Consider the following 21,633-nt stretch of genomic DNA (forward strand, 5'->3'; position numbering starts at 1 on the left):
TGCTGGTCGGCCATCTGTTTCTTTAATATATAATAAGATTATTGATTGCATTACAAAACCTCTTTCTATTAAAACTATTTGGAATAGGGAATTATTTGACCTTAATTTATCTGTCAACTGGGAGAGAGTGTGGTCTAATCTCAGTTTAACATCTAAAATTCTGGCTCATCGTCTTATTCACTTCAAAGTCATTCATAGAGCATACATAACTCCTTACAAAAGATTTAAAATGAAACTACAACCAAATCTCAACTGCCATATATGTAATACTACATCATCAGGTACTTTTCTGCATATGTTTTGGGAATGTCCTGTCGTCATCAGTCTATGGACACATGTAAACCTGGTTTTATCATCCTTACTGCATATTGTTTGGTCTGTTAATCCAAGTTTGTGTCTTCTTAATGATGATTCTGGTCTCTGTATAAGTTCAATGCAAAAGAGAATGTTGTTTGCTGGTTTTACAGCTGCGAAGAAGACAATAATACAAAACTGGTTTACACCGCACATGTGTGGAAAAACATATTGGATCCGTAGCCTCCTGCAAATAGTGACTTGTGAATGTACAACAGCACGAATCAATGGGGCCAAGCCTTCTACCATTGATGCTTGGCAGTGCTTTCTCTATGATATATATATCTTTTGATATATAAAGGAGTGACTTTTGTGTTTTTCTTGTCCTTCCCTCTCTCCCTCGCTTTGACTGGACTTTGAGATATTGAGTATGTGTCTGTTGTTGTTGTTTTTTTGTTTTTTTATTTTTGTTTTTGGATGTTATGTATGAAAAATAAAAAATGTTAACAAAAAAAGAAAACTAGTCCCGTCCAAACAGGGCTAAAGATAAATCAGCTTTTGTGTGAAGATAAACAGGCCTTCACATTTCCTTTAGTTTACTTCAATCAGGTGTGTGTGTGAGACTTTTCGATCTCACACAGAGCCACTGAGGAGTTTGAACGATAAACCCCAAATCCAGCATAAAGGGGCTCAGTGAATGTGGAAGTGAATGTGTGTAAGTGTGTGAGTGTGTTAGAGACACTGTAGAAGGACAGAGTGCCGGCCGACAAGTCCACATACACTCCTACTCTCTTAGAAGAGCATGAAGGGACGCATGGGACAGTTTCCTTATTATCATGACAGGCAATGAACGTGTCAGAGCAGATCAGACTCCAAGAATTTCTGTTGTTCCTATTGTATCCAAATTCAGAGAATTCATTCCATCCTTTTCTGCAGATTCCTTTATATGCAACTGATGTAACAGCATATCCGCTCCATTCAGCCTCCCAGTAACAGCGTCCCGACAAACTCTCTCTACAGAGAACTTGAGGCCATCCATCAAATCTCTCTGCATGATCAGGGTATAACTGACTTTTTTCCACATGTGTCACATTTTTGTTCTCATCAGAAAGAATTAGATGACTGTTTGCTGTGTTTGGATCTAGTGTGAGAGTGCAGGCATCTGAACAGAAGAAGAGAGAACATTTACAACACAGCAACTATCACTAATGGTATATGTGTGTGTTTGTGACATACATTTCTGTAGTCCTGCTCCATGATCCACACTGTAAAACATACACAGTGTCACATTCTGGACATAATTTGCTTATAATTGGTTCAATTAGTACACATACACACACAAACACACACACACACAAACAGCAGTGCTTCCTGCACAACGTACTTGAGATTGTCCAGTGCACAGTTTGGATTGTTCAATGTTTCACAGAGCAGCTTGTCTCCTGATTCTCCTGGGTGATTGTAGCTCAGATCCAGCTCTCTCAGGTGTGAGGGGTTTGAACTCAGAGCTGAAGACACATAACAGCAGCCTTCCTCAGTCACCTTACAGCCAGACAATCTACAAACACACAGAAAAAGTCCATATCACATTTCTTGGACATCATACAGAAACCTGGGCATTTCACCTAGTTGCTGACTCTGTTTTTCCTCAACCCATATGTGTTTGCTTTTGCTCATTCTCTATGCCTCTGTGTACTAGGGATGCACGGTATTTGATTTTTGCCGATATTCAATATGCCGATAATTTTTAACTCATTTTGGCCAATAGCAGATGCCGATACAGATATATTTTCTTTTTATTTGGGAAAGAACACCAAGTGTCTCCTGTGTGGAAATTATAAGCAAATTATTTTTTAACAAGAACTTATTTGTTAGAATTAAATAAACAATAATGAAGTTCTTTTATAGTGACAGTACATTGAAGCTTTGAAAATAACTGTAAATAAACTATATATCAATTGCTGCATTTTTTTCCCAGAAACATCCAGTTGTAACCTTAACATTTTATTTTAAGATTTAACATTTGTAGATGGTCTAAAGCAAAAGAGTTGTAAAAATTCAGAAAATCTTTTAGAACTCATTTGTATTAAAAAACATATATATAACATATTACACATTAAATAATAAATCAGCATATATAAAATTATTTTATTTAATGTTTGTAATTTTTTATTTATTTATTTTTTTTTATTCACGTAAGCTATAGCTTCTGACCTTTTAACCCTCTGAGGTCTGAGGGTGTTTTGGGGGCCTGGGGAAGTTTTGACATGCCCTGACATGTGTGTTTTTTTCTAAATAACACTGTTATCAGCACAAACTGGGCTACAATAATATGTTAGCAGCATTTATGTACATGATTGTGTTTTTGAGAAAGCAATGTTTATGCGTGGTTAGTGAAAAACTAAAATTTGGAAGTCACTGAAATAAGGCCATAAAATATACAGAACATTTGTTCATAAGACTTTTGAGAACTGGATCTTGTGGTCTAGAGTTTTTGCTTCAAAATGATGTGAAAATCATCTTGTTTACTCGCTCACAGAAAACAATATATTGATTTAAATTTTCTAAGTCACTTTTTGAGTAGAAAGGGTCTATGTGAGAGGGCGTGAACTATCCTGGATAATGCTGTGAATCACACCTGAGAAGACAAAGGCCCGCATAATGAGCCATTCAGTCAGGGATGTGACTGAGAGGGAAGAGTTACAAGAAAGAATGTGAGGACAAAATAAATTTATATATTTTTTGTTTGTAGTTTAATAAGAATATATTTAGCTATCACAACTCATAACTTGAGATTCACTTGCGAGTGCAGTTAAACAGTTTATTAGGAACAATCAAAGCTGACATTAAAAGATGATTTTTTTTAGCATCATTACTCCAGTGACATGATCATTTAGAAATCATTCTAATATTCTGATTTGCTGCTAAAAAAAAACATTTTTTTTTTTTTGATGAATAGAAAGTTTAGAAGAGCATCGTTTGTAACATGATAAATGTCTTTATCATCACTTGTGTGCTAAATAAAAGTTTTAATTTCTATATATACTGACTCCAAGCTTTTGAATAGTAAAAATATTTCACAATATTGCTGCTTTAGCAAATAATAATAAATAATAAAACTTTGTATTTTGGATCAAAAACATTAAAAATCTTACTGTTCAAAAACTTTTGACTGGTAGTGTGTCATGTTGAAATATATAAATTAACATCACATAGGCTACCTGGCATTTCCATAGTGTTTATGTGCTCTGAAGGAAATAAAAACATTTTGAAATTCTGGGTTATTTCTCTCAGATCTTCTTCCAGAAACAGAAAGTAGCCAGGATGAACTTTGTTCTTTGTTTGGAAGGACTTTCTTTGTTCACGCGGAGGCGTTGTGGGCATTTACATTCGCGCGCACCTCACGTGGATGGTTGAATGTGAAAAGCACGATCGGCTCGTGGGCGTGACCGCATTAGATATAATGAGTTGAAACGGGAAAACCAGACATCGCGTTGGTTTAATACGGATTACTTTAACAGAGAATATTTGTTTTGGATGTGACTGACTTCATTTAAAAGTAGACATTTCAAGCTTTCTATACATATATTTCTCATATATTTGAGGCGAGTTTTCGCGGAGATTCATGTTGTTTTATTTACGTGTCTGTGAAGAGAGGTGACAGAGACAGAGCCGGCAGAGAACGCACCCTGTTTATTTTATTTATTTATTAAAAGCACATTATTTTGTTGTTATTATGACTATACTCAAATAAAAGTAGACCCTTTGCAGTTTCAGACGATACCTTATTCTTATCTGTACGATCAAACTCATGGAGTATTTTTAGTTCTTTTCGCGGTCATAAAGAAAATACGCTTGTGCGGCTTCGACCCCAGGGGGTTAATGTCTTACTCTTATTGGCACGACATATCAGCATAATTTTGTTTTATATCGGGTCGACGCCGATATGTACATTTAAAGCTATTATCGGCCGATTCTGACATCGGTCCGATAATATCGCGCATCCATACTGTGAACTATTGACTGCACCTTTCTAGAAAAATGTTAGGGTTCACTGTGCAATTTTCACCTTATTCACTGCATACTGTCTATGAATGATGCTCTGGGAAAAACCTGCACATATCTGTTGATCTAGGATACTGGTACTGGTATAATACTAGTATCAGTATCATTGACCAGTAAGGAAGTATCAGAAACATCAAATAATTAAAAATTATTAAAAAGCCTAAACAGATATTTTAAGTGAAAGACTGGAGAAAATACAGCAACAGGGTCTGCTGAGAAATTGCAAACATCCAAGTCAAAAGAATGAATGATAACATGTTTTGTTTGTGTTTTTAAATACCTCAGTATGTTCAGTTGACACGCTGAACTCTTCAGTCCAGCAGAGAGTAGCTTTACTCCTGAATCCTGCAGGTCATTGTTACTCAGGTCCAGCTCTCTCAGAGAGGAGTTTGATGACCGTAGAGCTGAAGACAAACTTTCACAGCACAGATCCGTGAGATTACAGATCTAAAACACAACATTAAAATAGGAAGTATTTATAACTCTGGTCACAACATCCATTTAGACAAGGGATTGCAAACTCTGCTCCTGGAGGGCTCCAATACTAATCAAACACACCTAAAACATTTAATCAAGGTGTTCTGAATTACTTAACACGCAGGTTTGTTGGTGGAGCAGGGTTGGAACTGAAGTATGAAGGAAAGTAGCTCTCCGGGAGCTAGTTTTTGGTTGTAAGGGACAGTATTAGTTGTCAATCATTTTCAATGTCAATTTAACTGTCACTGTTTGGTCAGGTAATCAAAATGTTGTTAGGTCAAAAAAAGAAAGAAAAAGAAAACATCAATTCGACATTGAAATGAAGTTGACTCATCAACATACTGCCAACCCATTTGGTCAAAATAACATTTGTTCGATGTTGAAACTTAGTTGATGCACAAGCACATCATTTGGACCATAGCAGACAACTGCCACTGTGCACTGAGGTAAAGGTAATAAAAATTATTTTTATTCATAGTTTTTGCATATTTAATGTTAAGTGTCAATTTACAGATGCAATGTTTTACATTTTAAAGAATTTGATACTTTCTTTCATCAGATGTTTGTAACTCATCATCCTGTTTGTGGATCATTACATAGCAGGGAATAGAGGTCGACAGTGGATTTTACCGATACCGATAGCTAGGTTGGACCACACTGGCCGATACAGATTAATCAACTGATAGTTTTCAAAATGGATACTGAAAGAAAGCTAGTACTTTACTATATATATAAAAGCAGTAACAGTACTGAACCATACTTTGTAAATGAATAAAAATATTAATATTATTTACTATATTGATCATTAAAGTTATTTCATAGTTTGCTAATGTTAAAAGAAGAAACTTTCAAATTTAAAAATGTAGCCTATTAGTAGCTAATAGTGAATGTTGAAATGAACACACTCTAACAAGGAACAATACTTCTACAGTTTTCATTAATGCTATGAATGGACTCTTATTGTTAAGTGTTACCATTTAATTTCAACAGTCATGCTTAAAGATGGTCATCTTTAAATGTCTACACAAGGCCATAGCATTAAAATTACATACATATGGATATTGTATGTGTACTCACACACTTTATTTGCTTCTATTTTTTCCAAAAAAAAAAAAAAAAGTTAGTCACACACCGGGCAAAAGCGCAGTGCTGCATCTAGGAGGAGTTCACACTGGCTTCACGGCCAAGTCCCGAGATGGGCGTGGCAACGCGGCACGTACCGAGTGGCAATCACTCCCGAAGATGTTTGATCGGTGTCGTGCTTTCCTTCTTGCAGCAAGGGTTGGAGCGTAGGCTGTCCCCCTCCACCCTCAAAGTTCATGCTGCCGCTATTTCCGCATGCCACGACTTCATCGATGGTAAGTCTGTGGGTAAGCACGACCTGGTCGTCAGGTTCCTTAGGAAATCCTCCTCGAACTCCCTCCATACCCTCTTGGGACCTTGCTCTGGTGCTTTGAGCACTCCAGATTGCTCCCTTCGAGCCTTTGCAGTCAGCAGACTTAAAGATTCTGTCTATGAAGACTTTGTTGCTGGTTGCATTGGCCTCCATCAAGAGGGTAGGGGACCTGCAGGCATTTTCGGCCCATTTAATCGTGCCTAGAGTTCGGGCCGGGTGACGACCACGTGGTACTGAGACCCCGGCCTGGCTATGTGCCCAAGGTTCCTACCACTCCCTTCAGGGACCAAGTAGTGAGCCTGCAAGCGCTGCCCCCGGAGGAGGCAGACCCAGCCCTGGCTTTGCTCTGTCCAGTTCGTGCCGTACGACTGTACATAGACAGAACTCGAAGCCTCAAGACCTCAGACCAGCTCTTTGTCTGTTATGTAGGCCAGTAGAAGGGAAAGGCGGTCTCCAAGCAGAGGATGGCCCACTGGATAGTGGACGCCATCGCCTTGGCTTACCAAGCACAAGGCGTGCCCTGCCCGCTCAGGTTGCATGCCCACTCCACGAGAGGCGTGGCATCCTCCTGGGCGCTGGCTCGTGGCGCCCCGCTGACAGATATTTGTAGAGCTGCGGGCTGGGCGAAACCTTACACGTTCGCTAGATTTTATAGCCTTCGTGTCGAGCCGGTCTCCTCCTGTGTTCTCACCTCAGGTCAGAGGCACGGAGAGGTCCCGGCTTAGTGTTGGCTTGCTGCGTTACATACGCTTATTGCTCCAGAGAGTCCCTACAAGGCAGACCCTGTTGATTCCTCCGATCACCCTTCGGCAGCCAGACGTGGCGGAGCGTCTGGCGCCAGGCCTTTCCTCCGTTGTATCCTTGAGAACCGGATTTAGGGTAGGTTCCATATGTGTGACCCTACGGGGATCCCATATGGGGTATTCCATGGGTTGCTCCTAAACAAACCCGTGTCTTTCTCTCTGGGATAACCCACCTCTCGTCAGGTTGGAGTCACCCCAGTACTTCCATATGTAGTACAGCCCTACGGGGTTAGTCCATATGTACTTCTCCACATAACTCCTTCGGGGAAGGATGTGGCTTCCGCAGCGTTCCTTTCCAGTGAAAGGGTACGCTTTCCCAGTGTTATCCAAAGTCTCACTGAATGGGTTTTGGGAACAGCAGTGATCGACACTCTGTGGTTGCCCTGTCCCACCGTCCTTAAGCAAGGGGGTACAGGAGGCTTGCTACAGAGCGCTGGAAGGGGGCAGCTCCTGTGGCGCTTTGGTAGGGATTCCTATTCGTCGGTCAGTCCGACGTACGTCGAACGTCGAACGTGACCGACTGAATGGGAACGTCTCGGTTACATAGGTAACCCTCGTTCCCTGAAGGAGGGAACGGAGACGTACGTCCCGTCGCCACAGTCGCTGGACCCCGCTGATGCTGCCGCCTTACCTGTTCGCCTTACTCATTGAAAACCTAAAGATGCAACGCACCTGCTGCTCATTATATACCCGCGCTGCGAGGTGAGCAGCTGCTGCATATGATTGCATGCCAATGTGCATTGGCTCGCTTTAGTTACACTCAAGTAGATTGGCCTCTAGCGAGATTCCTATTCGTCGGTCAGTCCGACGTACGTCTCCGTTCCCTCCTTCAGGGAACGAGGGTTACCTATGTAACCGAGACGTTGTGACTGTTAACTCTTCAGTCCAGCAGCAATCAGCGTCACTCCTGAATCCTGCAGGTCATTGTTACTCAGGTCTAGCTCTCTCAGATGGGAGTCTGATGATTGTAGAACTGAAGACAAACTTTCACAACACTGACCAGTTAATCTACAACCTGCCAATCTCAACAAAACAAAAAGGGTTCAGTAATTAAAACATGTCAAAAAACCCAGTAAATTACAAGACTTACAATTGACAGACATTAACCAAATTTACGCACACCATCAATAAGCCACCAAATAGTACAATATTTCTGTATATTTATATCAATATTTATTAATTTGAAGAATTCATTAGGTAGTCAACAAAATACCTATTCCATAAATTAAACATTTTCAAGGTTTACACAATAATTGGGAACTTAATTATTGCAGGTTTGAATAAAATTTAATGTTTGTATTTCCATTGTGATTTGATGTAGGCCTAAAATTATTCATGGAGCCATGACTATATTTACTGTGACACAAGGCTTACTCTCAATTCACACAAAGTGAATTCAGTAGTATGTTTCTAATGGAGAAAGTAAACAACGTAACATTACATCAAAGTAAGAAAGCTACAACTCAGTAGCTTATTTAGCTCCTACAGAGGTTGTCAGTAAATGTAAAAGGTGCAAAACAGATTTTATTAGCAGTGTGTATTGTTGAATTTTATACTGTAAAATGTACAGTTCTGTAAATGTGTTTACAGTTTTTATGTATTTCGTACAAAATTATTCTGGCAACCACATATGCCAAAATTTTGTAATAACTACTGATTTTTTTATTTAGAGAATACATTAATATTTAGAGAATACATACACACATCCACATCAGAACATAGTGAAAGTGAAAGACAGACCTCAGTATGTTCAGTTGACAGTGTGTATTTCTCAACCCAGTAGAGAGTAGCTTGACTCCTGAATCCAGTAGGTCATTGTTACTTAGGTCCAGTTCTCTCAGATGGGAGTTTGATGATTGTAGAGCAGAAGACAAACTTTCACAGTTGTGATCAGAGAGACAACATCCAGCAACTCTATAACAGAGGATGACAGTGTTAAACCAGCAACAACTACATAGTCAATCAAACATATTTTCGCTTCATGTCTTTTCACTATACACATTGTTACAAAGCAACTTTACAGAAAGTCACACTGTTATGTCTATAATGGTTTCATGGTCATTTGATATATGACACTTTATAAAGATGTGCTCTCACCTAACTGCATGCACAACAAGATCCTTAAGCCATGCCAGTCTGCCATCTTTAAAACAAGTTCAATAAACACTTTTATAAAAACTTAGATTACAGGTATTGGTTGTGTGAACCTCTCATTAGCAAGCTTTATATGGCGTATCTGCATTTTACTTTACAAACACACCTCACGGTATAATTCATCTTCTACTCGTTTATGTATATAAAATTAAGTATTTATAAAATGTAATCCTACCATGTTCATACCACCCAGGGTATCTAACAGAGTATGTGTGATTGCACTTTTTGTTGTTGTTTTAGTTTTTTACTCAATAATATTACCTGCATAGCATTTTTTCTAATATTAATTTGATTTAATCTCTAAGTTTGGGGCTTTGGTCAAGGCATGGCAGTACCTTAGCAGTTCTGTCCAATCATTTAGAATTAATGCAAACTGTAGAGGAATTTGTCAACTAATTTATCCAAAAGATTGGTAGGGATCTTGGTGGAATAACTTGTAGAGCCTCTTTCTGTATTATCTACACAAGGAAGACACAGGTGCCGCTTCGCCACAGGATTCAGGTTACTTCGACTGAAGTGACGACTGAGTCATGCAGATACCTGGCACGGCTAGCAATGCAGTACTCGTTCCCGTATCTCAGGGAACCGAGGTTATGTACATAACTGAGTACATTCCCTTTCGATACTTCACTCATACTGCGTCTTGCTAAAGACGCTATGGGAACACAGTACAGTCAAGGTAGAGGAACGACCCCATGTGGGTGATCGTTCAAAAAGACTCGCACAGCCTCAGCACCTATGGGGCCGAGAGCGCACAAGTAAATCCTCTGATGGGTTTGAACATGTTGTAACCAAACTTCCACGCAGAATGGTACTGCAGAAGCAGGAACGTGCCCATTATACAGAAAGAACCCTTGTCTGTAAGGCAGGAACATCTAGGTTATAAAACCTAGCGAATGTGGGCGGCGAGGCCCAGTCAGCCGCCACACAAATTTCTGCAATTGTCACGCTGCTAGACCATGCCCAGGAAGAGGCGACACCTCTAGTTGAATGGGCTCTTATTCCAATGGGGCATTGTAGGCCCAAGGAAGAGTAGGCTAGCAAAATAGCGTCCACTACTCACTTAGAAAGTCTCTGCTTTGTGACCGGATGCCCTTTGGCGCGGCCACCGAAGCAGACAAAGAGCTGTTCCGACTGCCTAAACGGGGCGGAATGCTCAATGTAGACCTTCAGGGCACTAACGGGGCAGTGTAGTTTCAACTCCTGGTCCTCCTCTGAGGGAGGATGCACAGAAAGAGTAATCACCTGTGCTCTGAACAGAGTGGAGAGCACCTTAGGTATGTAACCATGCCTCGGTTTCAGGATGACCTTAGAGTCGCCAGGCCTGAACTCCAGGCAATTAGGGCTCATAGAGACCACTTGTAAGTCTCCCATATGTTTTACCGATACTAGTGTAAGCAGCAGAGCGGTTTTAACAACAGGGACCTGAGGCCAACAGACTGCAGCAGCTCAAGGGAAGAATCCCTTAGGGCCTTTAGAACAGTGGGCAGGTCCCACCTAGGGACAGTGAGGGGGCGGGGCAGGTTCAGCCTTCTGGCCCCTCTCAGAAAATGGACAAGGTTGTCTCTGCCCACCGACTGGCCCGCTTAAAGGAGCATGAGAAGCCACTATAGCCGCTACATAGACCTTGAGTGTGGATGGGGAGCGCCCCTTATCCAACAGCTCCTGCAGGAAGGACAGTATCACTGATATGTCAAAGACAGATGGGTCTTCGCCGCGGTCTGAGCACCAAGCGGAGAACACTGACCATTTAGTGGCATAGAGGCACCTTGTAGCCAGAGCTCTAGCCTGAGAAATGGTGTTAGAACACACTCTGGGAGGCATACAGGCTCCCGTCGAGTGGCCAAAGACGCAGAGCCCACAGCTCTGGCTGGGGGTGCCATATCATCCTGTTGACCTGCGAGAGAAGATCCCGCTCTGTGAGAACTCTGCGCTCCTGTTCCCTGATTTGTCTGATTACCTGCGGGATCAGAGTGACCATGGGAAAAGCACAGAGAAGGAGACTGGGCCATTCGTGGCCAATGCATCCCTGTCCTTGGAATAATAGATTGGGCAATGAGAATTGTCTTTTGAGGCAAATTTCCCAAATTTGAAATCCTCTGAGGGGACCTTGCTTCGTAACAACATGTCTGCTCCTTGGTTCAGTTTGCCCGGAATGTGTGCTGCTCTCAGCGAGCGCAGGTTGAGCTGAGCCCATTCCAGGAGGCGCTCTACTAGCACGAAAAGGCGCTTCGATGACAGCCCCCCTTTATGTAGGATACCACAGTCATGTTGTCCGAGCGTCCGACCATGTTGCAGAATTGAACTGCAGGTTTCGTCTGGCCAGAAGAGAATTGGCCCTCCGACTGAGCCTGGTTTCTCCCAAGGTTTTTTTCTCCATTCTGTCACAGAGGGAGTTTTGGTTCCTTGCCGCTGTCGCCTCTGGCTTGAACAGTTGGGGACACTTAATTTCTAGCGATTATTGTCGATTTGATTGCACAGATACTATTTAAACTAAACTGAGCTAGACAATGACATCTCTGAATTCAATAATGAAATGCCTTTAACTGAAAATTGAGTGTTTAATCTTGTACATTACTGACACTCTATCCTCCAATTTGATACTGTTGAGTGCTTTGACACAATCTGTATTGTTAAAAGCGCTATATAAATAAAGGTGACTTGACTTAATAAATTAAATCATTTAAAAAAACTGCATTTTATATTTACTTGCATTATCTTTGTGTAATATTAAAATTAGTTTGATGATCTGAATCATTTAAGTGTGACAAATAAGCAAAAAAAAAACTTTTCACGGCAGTGTAGCTTCCACACTACGCCATCATGCGCCATGGGATGATATAGTGCCAATAAGGAATATTGGATGTATAGGAATATATTAGGAATATATTATATAGGAATAGCTGCATGTGTGCTTCAGGAGTCACATTGAGGTGCTCCCCATAGCATCATCATTGGATGCAGCATTGAATTACCCTAAAAGGAACTGATTCTAAATGAAGCCAGACAAGGCCCATGGAAATGCTGAGCAGAGGAAAAAAGGGCAGGGCAGGGCAGATTAACAGAGAGGACCAGCTGGGCCAAGGCAGGGCAGAGAATGAGAGAAAAGCTTTAATAAGGACTAGAAATGACATGGCAAGACTATGCTAAACTAGGCTAGGTTCAGACAAAAACAGCACAACAGAGCTATAGCAGATGGAACAACGCATAAAACGCACTGGCACTGAACATCATTGAGAGACATTAGAATGCCATGATAGAATGCCACCCCCCACAGCCATAAATCTTGATAAAAGCATTTCAGATGTTACAGCTGTCAGTCATTTTGGATACATCTGTTAAATGTTTACACAATGTTATGGAGCAATATTAACCCAGTGCAAATTAACCCAGTTCAGTGCAAAATTGTTCAAACTGTAGCAAGCAAGCTGATCTAAAATGCCCTTGTATTTTGCAGTATTCATTGTCCCATCAATAGCCAACAAATTAAAAGTTCCTCCTGAAAAGCAACCCCAAAATATGATGATACCTCCAGTTGTGTTTTACTATGAGGATGGTGTTATGTTACTGATATGCAGTGTTAGTTTTGCATTAAACGTGTTGTTAAGACTCATTAGACCACAAGACTTATGCCACTTTTTCATAGTATTCTCCAAGTGACATATTACAACCTCTTATACGCAAGAGGTTTTAGACATTGTTTTACTTGTAATGATATAGAATACTACTGTATGTACCAGATGTGTCTGGAATTAAGCCATCATGGTTTGTCTGGCCAGAGGAGAACTGGCCTCCTGACTGAGCTTGTTTTTTTTTTTTTTTTTTTTTGTCACCAGTGGAGTTTGGGTTTCTTGCCACTGTTTTTTGGCTTGCTTAGTTGGGCAATATTATTGACTTGACTGCATGAGAACTGAACTGAGCTGGATGATGTTTCTTTAGAACTGCTTTAGAGATTAATTAAACATTGATGGAGTTATTGAACCAAACTGAAGCCCTAAGCACATTGCATGATTTTCGGCTGTCCTAGACGAAAGATTGGTATCGTGAAACAGTCGTGGCGATTTCTGTGATCGTGGCTCCTCCTACTGGTCCTGTGTCGTACAGTGAGAGAAATTCAAAGACGGATGTTGTCTCAGTCTTGCGACCAAAGATAGACTACGATACAGCATGATCATCATACAGTGTGTTTGCTAGTACGATCCACATTCACTGACCAACCAAATAAAAATGCGACATGAAATAAATGCGACATGGTGCTAAAACATAAAACTGCTTACCTCAAGCTCTAGCCCTTCCTCTTTCACTTCTTCCACTTTTTTTCAGCACACATAAAAAATACAACAGCTAAAGTGTGATTTATCATGCTCTTTTTGTTTACCACTAGCGCATGCTGATGACATTTTATTCATTTAAAGTAACGTGTGCCATATTGTACGAGTCATCGTACAGTCTACACACGTCGTCAAAATAATTGAATTGGCCAATCAAATTAAAGTAGGCAGGGTTTAGCGTTCACAGATGCTGAGAGTGCCGCAAAGAATTGAAAATGTTGAAAGAGAGTGAGGTAAGCTGCAAATCATTTTAGTCAACTGTTTTACAATGTTAAATGACCGACATTATATTCAGTGAAGCAAACCTTCGACTTTTTTTTCTCAAATATGCCCATTTTGAGAGAGAGAGATTAAATGTGCGTGTGTTAATTATCTGCATTTGTTTGTCTGTCCCTACAAACAATGAAACTGTGAATTTACTTCTGCTTATAAGAAACTATTTTATTACAATAAAAGTTGCGGGGTAGTGTTGACAAGTTTCTGTGAGCGAGTAATGTGTGCGCGTGCATCAATTAAAGCATATATGGGGTTGGGATGAAAGAATGAATGAAACGCATTTGTCCGTGTTTCACTCCATCTCGAATCACGCTCGCGGAAAGCGCTCGGATCCCTTCTGCGGCTCGGTACGATTTCAACTGTTTTTTTTTGTTTATTTGTTTGTTTGTTTTTTTCCTCGAGCCTTGGTCAAGAGTCTGTACGACATTCATGTTACATGATTTGACTGATGTTTACATTGAGAGCGTGACAGCGCACGGCATTAAAAGAAATGATCGTTCATGTTTTCATAACCGCTGGCCAAATTCAAAAACGAAACTAAAATAAAAACATCTTTGAGAGCAAGTGGGCCCCCTGGTGTTTCGGGGCCCTACGCAGCTTGCGTATAAGGAGGATCGGCTCTGTGTGTATATATATATATATATATATATAAATTGGTCCCCCCCCCCAATGTTCAAGACATGGTTACGGCCTTGGATTGTAGTGTATGACATGATCGACATTTGCTGGCTTTGGCTAGCCTCCAAGCTAACGCATACGTGCCTGTATTGAATATGATTACGCATCGCTCTAGTAGAGTTATTGTAAGCCAATTTGATATTACCAAGTTTACACAAAACTTTTCCGTTTCCTTCTAATTCAAAATAATCCCACACCTTGCTGGTCTTTCACGTGGTCATTTTGATCTCGCCGCAACTGACATGAAGAAAACGCATGCGAGATCTGAGGTAAAAATGTAGTCGACTAGTCCCGCACATCCCTACTACACACATGCTGAAACGCGCGTGACACTTGGGGTCTGCCGTCTCAAATGAGGACATGAACACATTAGGGGTGGGCGATATAGTCTCAAAATTATAATCACAGTTATTTCAAGAATATTTGCGATAATGATATTTATGATGATATGCAAAAAAATATGGAACAACGTTTTATTAGTGGTTGCAGCTGGCAGGCAGCAGCATTTATTAGTGCAAACACAATGGAGGGCAATTTCCATCCTTTTCCAATGAGCAGGGGCGGATCTACCGGGGTGGCACGGGGTGGCAACTGCCACCCTAAAAAAAAGATGTGCCACCCCACCTGCCACCCCAGAATTATCACAGAATAAAATATAAATGTAAGCAGTGCTTCATGTGCTACTTTTCAGCCGCGGCGATGACAGTGCGATGGTGCACTATGGTTGCACACGCACGCAGCGCGCCCAGTGTAGTCGGTTTCATTAACAAATGACTCTTATGAACCGGTTCTTTTTGATTCGAAAACACAAAGCGCAGCCCATAACGAATTGTTTTTACATTTGTTCATGAATCAGATACTGCTTCTCGGTTTATTCAGAAGTCCTCTGAGAAATCTAATCCCGTCCGGATATGTCTGAGATTCATCCCGTAATTGTTTGGTGATCTGATTCTCTGACCGCTCGCGCCACTTTCATCAGATATAGAGGCCTTTCTGCCATATCGGACGAAACAATAACATGAAATCAATAAGAAGATGCCGATCACGAAAACTAATAGCAGAGTTAGGTAAGAATCTTGTATTGCAGTTTTCTCGATTGATTTTAGTTGGCCCATTTTCCCAAATCATTCATTCAGTTCTTAAAACAAAGACACGTTTCTCAAAAAGTTGAACAATGAGTAAGTTAAACATTAGGCAGCAAAACTGATGACACCAATCAGAATCTGCATCCTAACAACAGAGAGAAGAGAGCATTCAGTATAATTACACTACAGTACCAGTACATTAGATGATGGAAATTTCCATATTCTATATGTACAGTAAACTGTAGCACATGTTGTACACCTTCAAACGTGTGACTGTCAAATTTTATTTGTAATCATTTTTCATGTGTAGCTACTGCATGTTTGCAGAACTGAGAAATGACTGCCTAGAGATATAGTCTTGTGTCAGGAGACCAGGAAACTACTGTATACTGTAATGAAATTTGACCAAATGTGCAGAGGATGCTGAATTTACTTATTTTTATTGTTTACTGTACTTTAGGTCTATGTGGTGCATACCAAGTTCATATACAATTCTTTTTCATCTACTATACTAGTGTTTTTCCATCTACTGCAAAATTACTTTACAGTAGTAAAATGAAAATGATCTGTTCCCAAAGTTCATTGCTGAATTATTATTATTATCTGTAATTTAATTTCTGTTGTATACTGTAACAGACATTGAGCTGCAATAATAATTCCTGAATCCTAAGAGTTTTTTAAGTGTTATTGATCTCATGAGTGTTCACTGGGCAGGAAAGTCATCTGTGTATTTGAATTGTAAGTATTTAAGAATACCTGTAATAACTAGATTGAAAAGTTTGAATGACACATTTATGCTGGCTTGTCTTAGAAACATAAATAGTTTGGTCAGTTAGATGTTCTAGATGTTTGCTAAAGTGTTTCTAGTTGGTTGCTAGGTTATTCTGGGTGGTTGCTAGGCTCTTGCAGTTGCTGGGGTGTTGCTAGACTATTGATAGTGTGTTTTGGGTGATTACAGACATTCCCACCTCTGGTAATAACAGAAAATCAAACATTGTTTTCAAAACTGATCCAGTTTCAATGCTTTCTTATTATTGTATTTCTTTCTAATGTTAGGAAATTCAAAAGTGTTACTCTTAAGCTTGCACTAAAACATGATTTATACCATCTAAGTAGCCTATGCAATATTAATAGAACCGCTGAAGTTCAGAAACATTTATAACCTGTTGAAGTTTTTTATATTGTGTATTGACTTGGTGCCATGATGGATATTGAAATGTTATTTATTTTTCATTTTAAACAGTATAGATGATTACTTAATGGTAATGCAATATTTGTGAACAACTGTGCATGTCAGACAATCAATCCCCAAAAACTATGGATGGGAGCTTGCTTTGGTGTTGCCACCCCTCATAGACCCCATGCCACCCCTTTGCCACCCTAAAAATGATTTTCTAGATCTGCCCCTGCCAATGAGCTACTGTCATTGATGACAGACTACCTAATTCGAAGTGTAAATCTATTGTCATGAGGTGGCAGAAGCAGCATTACAGTGCAATTGCAGTGACCAGTGTTGGGCAAGTTACTTAAAAAAAAAAAAAGTAATTAGTTATAGTTACTATTTACTTCTCACAAATAGTAACCGAGTTACATCATTATAAAAGTAACCAATTACCAGGGAAAGTTACTATTGTGTTACTTTTTTTAAAAGAATGTTCAAATATGTGACCCTGGACGACAAAACCAGTCTTAGGATCAGACAATATTTGGCCGAGATACAACTATTTGAAAATCTGGAATCTGAGGGTGCAAAAAAATCTAAATATTGAGAAAATCGCCTTTAAAGTTCTTAGCAATGCATATTACTAATCAAAAATTGAGTTAAGTTTTGATACATTTACAGTAAGAAATTTACAAAATATCTTCATGGAACATGATCTTTACTTAATGATTTTTGGCATAAAAGAAAAATCGATAATTTTGACCTATACAATGTATTTTTGGCTATTGCTACAAATATACCCCAGTGACTTAAGACTGGTTTTGTGGTCCAGGGTCACATGTGTCAAATAACTTGGATGCCTCCAATATTAAATGTTAAATGAATGAAATGGACACTACATGGAATAAATTATTATTTTTAAACATTGTACACTAATACAAAACAACAATTTAAAAATACTTATTTAACACTGAACATTTTTTAACATTCTAGCAGACATTATACCAAACAAAGCACAATTTAACTTAAAATTAATAAGTTAGTAAAATAATATTTTGTGGCCATTTTTGAGACCCCCTTCTTGAATCAGGCTTGCAAATAAATGCAGCCTTGCTGAACAGAAGGGAATTCTTTTAAAACATTAGAAAATATTACAGATCCCAATATGAACACTGTGTGAACGTTATAATAAATGTATTAATATAGCTGTTGTAATTATTATCATTATTACAGTCTTTTTAATTTTATTTAACAGAACAACAGTAATATTACAATACTAACATTTATGAATGTTGATGGAGCTTTTATTTTGATGGAAACCCGCAGGAAGTCCTCAGTGCTTCTTTTTGTTGACAGCAGCAGATTTATAAATTATTCTCATTACTAATTTGGGAAGATGCACGTATCACATCGTCACATTCCTTGTAAAAATTCATAAAAGTGTTACTGTGCAACTGAGGAGTAGTACAGTTTCAGCGCAGATTTCCCTCGTGGTTTGGACTTTGAACCCTGGCTAACAAGACAATTGTGTTTGAACACAATTCATGCGTGTATTAGAAAACATAACGTTCTGCAGTGTATTTAATTGTTTAAGGCCATTTTGCGATTTTAATCATCATACAGAAACCAGCAACAACCACCCCTTCCACTTCTCATCAGAGACATGAGATGCAGTACTAAATGGGTCTCTCACTGTCGGTGCTTGTAATGATTTTTTCGTCTTTCTCAGACAGTTTTAAATGCTTCCACACTGCTGATGTGTTTGCTGCATTAGTGCACACCTCTATTTGATCGCGTCACGTCATTGTTCGGTAGAATTTATTCGGTCTTTTTGCTTATTTCAGTGCATCCCTAGTAAATACGTCATTGCATCGCTATATCATTGATATCGCGATATGAGACTTTTTTTTATCATGTAAAAATTTATACCGGTATTATCGTGGACAATATGATATGGCACACCCCTAGAACACATAAACAATCTCTAGAACTGCTCTGAGTCACTTCACATGCATTTGACAATTTCTTTTGAGAGAAATTATCGTTATATCTAGGGTTTCTGCAGGATTTTTAAGCTCAAATTTAGCACTTAAGACCTTTTTTAAGACCTGCACAAATAAAATGAATACTGTGAGCGGGGTAGGGTAATGTCTATAGTACCATATTAAACTGTAAAAGTTTTGTAAAATTATAAACTTTACATTTCAGCCTTTAAACCATTTTTAAGAAAATGGATAAGTCAAGTCAAGTCACCTTTATTTATATAGCGCTTTTAACAATACAGATTGTGTCAAAGCACTTAACAGTATCGAATTGAAAGATAGAGTGTCAGTAATGTATAATGATAAGATTAAACACTCAATTTTCAGTTAAAGGCGTTTCATTATTGAATTCAGAGATGACATTGTCTAGGTCAGTTTAGTTTAAATAGTATCTGTGCAATCAAATCGGCGATAATCGCTAGAAATTAAGTGTCCATAAAAATTATAAGTCAAAAGTTAATTAATTAATTAACAAAGCATTAATTGATAATATAATTATTATTTTTTTTTTATATTCTTCATAGTCTGTGTGGTCAGTTCACAGCTGTGATAGAAATGAGTCTTTTCCAACAGATTTTATGGGTATTTTTACCTTTAAGCCATTTTTTCTAAAAGTGTGCATAATCTTTTGATTCAAATTCTTGCATTTGGGCTGTTACCAAGCAAATGAAATCAGTATCAACAAAATTTATCTTTGCAATGCATCTGAAGTGGCTTTTAGATGTATTTACACACTCTTAAATGCAGCTCTGAGGGACATGAAATGTTAGCCTGCGCAGTTACAAATGCATAAATGATGTTTTGATATTTGAAACGTAAAACGTTGAAAACTGATGTTTAAAATTATTTTAAAAAATGAAGATACTTTAAATGTGAAATTAAAATGGCCAATAGGTGGCAGTAAGTCAGCGTTAATAAGGGAGTCATTGCAATCTAACCAAATCATTTAAACATTTGATTCATTCAGGAACGAAACCCTGTCATGTTGCTCAGAGATGCAAAACAGTGCTGTGGCTGTGTTTGGAATTATTTTTGTTGTAGAAATAAAACAAAAACAGCCAATATGGTGTCCAAAATGTAAGTCTCTTAATATTAACTTCTTGTTTATTGAACTGTTGCATAAAATCAATATCATATTTGTAATCATGCTGCTTTTTGGAGAGAAAAAAAATGGCACTCTTCATGTGATATTAACTATATGAAATGATATAAATATAGGCTATACATTTCCTGCCCCCATATCTTAAAGCTGTTCAAGTGTGTGTGCTCACTGACTGAATTCTGTATCTGCATTTGCATATTCTGTCATAATCATAAACAACAAAGTGCAAAATAAATGTACAGTCATGGCCAAAAATATCGGTACCCTTGGTAAATATGATCAAAGAAGGCTGTGAAAATAAATCTGCATTGTTAATCCTTTTGATCTTTTATTGGATAATAAGAATTTAAAATTGGGGGAAATATCATTATGAAATAAATGTTTTTCTCTAATACACATTGGCCACAATTAACTGCACCCTTTTATTCAATACTTTTTGAAACCTCCATTTGCCAGTTTAACAGCTCTAAATGTTCTCCTATAATGCCTGATGAGGTTAGAGAACACCTGACAAGAGATCAGAGACCATTCCTTCATCCAGAATCACTCCAGACCCTTTAGATTCACAGCTCCATGTTGGTGCTTCTTCTCTTCAGTTCACCCCACTCATTTTCTACAGGGTTCAGGTCAGAGGACTGGAATGGACATAGCAGAAGCTTGGTTTTGTGCTCAGTGACCCATTTCTGTGTTGTATTTGAGGTTTGTTTTTGGATTATTGTACGGTTGGAAGATCCAAACATGGCCCATTATAAGATTTCTAACAGAGTCAGTCACTTATTGATTTTTTATCTGTTGGTATTTGATAGAATCCATGATGCCATGTGTCTAAACAAGATGTCCAGGACCTCCAGCATAAATATAGGCCCACAACATCAAAAATACAGCAGTATATTTCATTGTACACATGGGGTACTTTTTATCCCTGTGTTCACCAAACCCATCTTGAGTGTTTGCTGCTAAAAAGCTCATTTTTTAGTTTCATCTGACCATAGAAGCCAGTCCCATTTGAAGTTCCAGTCGTGTCTGCTAACTGAATATGCTGGAGTTTGTTTTTGGATGAGCTGGGTGAATTTTTCTTGAAACCCTCCCGAACAACATGTTGTGATGTAGGTGCTGTTTGACAATTTTCTTTTAAGGTTTTCTGACCCCGAGACTCAACTATTTTCTGCAATTCTCCAGCTGTGGTCCTTGGAGAGTCTTTAGCCACTCAAACTCTCCTTCTCACCGTGCATTAGCACAATAAAGACACACGTCCTCTTCCAGGCAGTTTCGTAACATTTTATGTTGTTTGGAAATTCTTAATTATTGCCCTCATGGTGGAAATGGAAATTTTCACTGCTCTAGCTCTTTTCTTAAAGCCACTTCACTAATTTATGAAGCTCAATTATCTTTTTCTGCACATCAGAAATATATTCTTTGGTTTTACTCATTGTGATGGATGATTAAGGGAATTTGGGCTTTGTTTTCCCTCCTATTTATATTTCTGTGAAACAGGAAGCCATGGCTGGATAATTTCATGTTCATAATCACCCTGGAGTGCTCAAAATTGTGAATATGAATGAATATACGTCAGAGATATTTTACTCATAAGAATTTCTAGGGTTGCCGTTAATGGTGTCGAACGTGTATTTGAGAAAAACATTTATTTCATAATGATATTTCCCCCCATTTTAAATTCTTATTATCCAATGAAAGGTTAGATTTTTGTGATTTTTTTTAATAAAAGATCAAAAGGATTAACAATGCAGACACATTTTCACAGCCTTCT

General features: G+C 38.8%; 1 protein-coding gene across 1 annotated transcript in view; it reads right to left on the bottom strand.

The window, feature by feature from the left end:
- Window positions 1-899: 899 nt before the first annotated feature.
- LOC131538515 (NACHT, LRR and PYD domains-containing protein 12-like) overlaps window positions 900-21,633 on the bottom strand; it is a 34,969-nt gene continuing 14,235 nt past the window's right edge. The window contains 5 exon segments of the mRNA XM_058772384.1: window positions 900-1,456; window positions 1,531-1,559; window positions 1,679-1,852; window positions 4,640-4,806; window positions 8,754-8,949. Of these exon segments, the coding sequence (XP_058628367.1) occupies window positions 900-1,456; window positions 1,531-1,559; window positions 1,679-1,852; window positions 4,640-4,806; window positions 8,754-8,949 (1,123 nt within the window).

The sequence above is a fragment of the Onychostoma macrolepis genome, chromosome 04, assembly GCF_012432095.1.
Source record: "Onychostoma macrolepis isolate SWU-2019 chromosome 04, ASM1243209v1, whole genome shotgun sequence".
Taxonomy (NCBI): domain Eukaryota; kingdom Metazoa; phylum Chordata; class Actinopteri; order Cypriniformes; family Cyprinidae; genus Onychostoma; species Onychostoma macrolepis.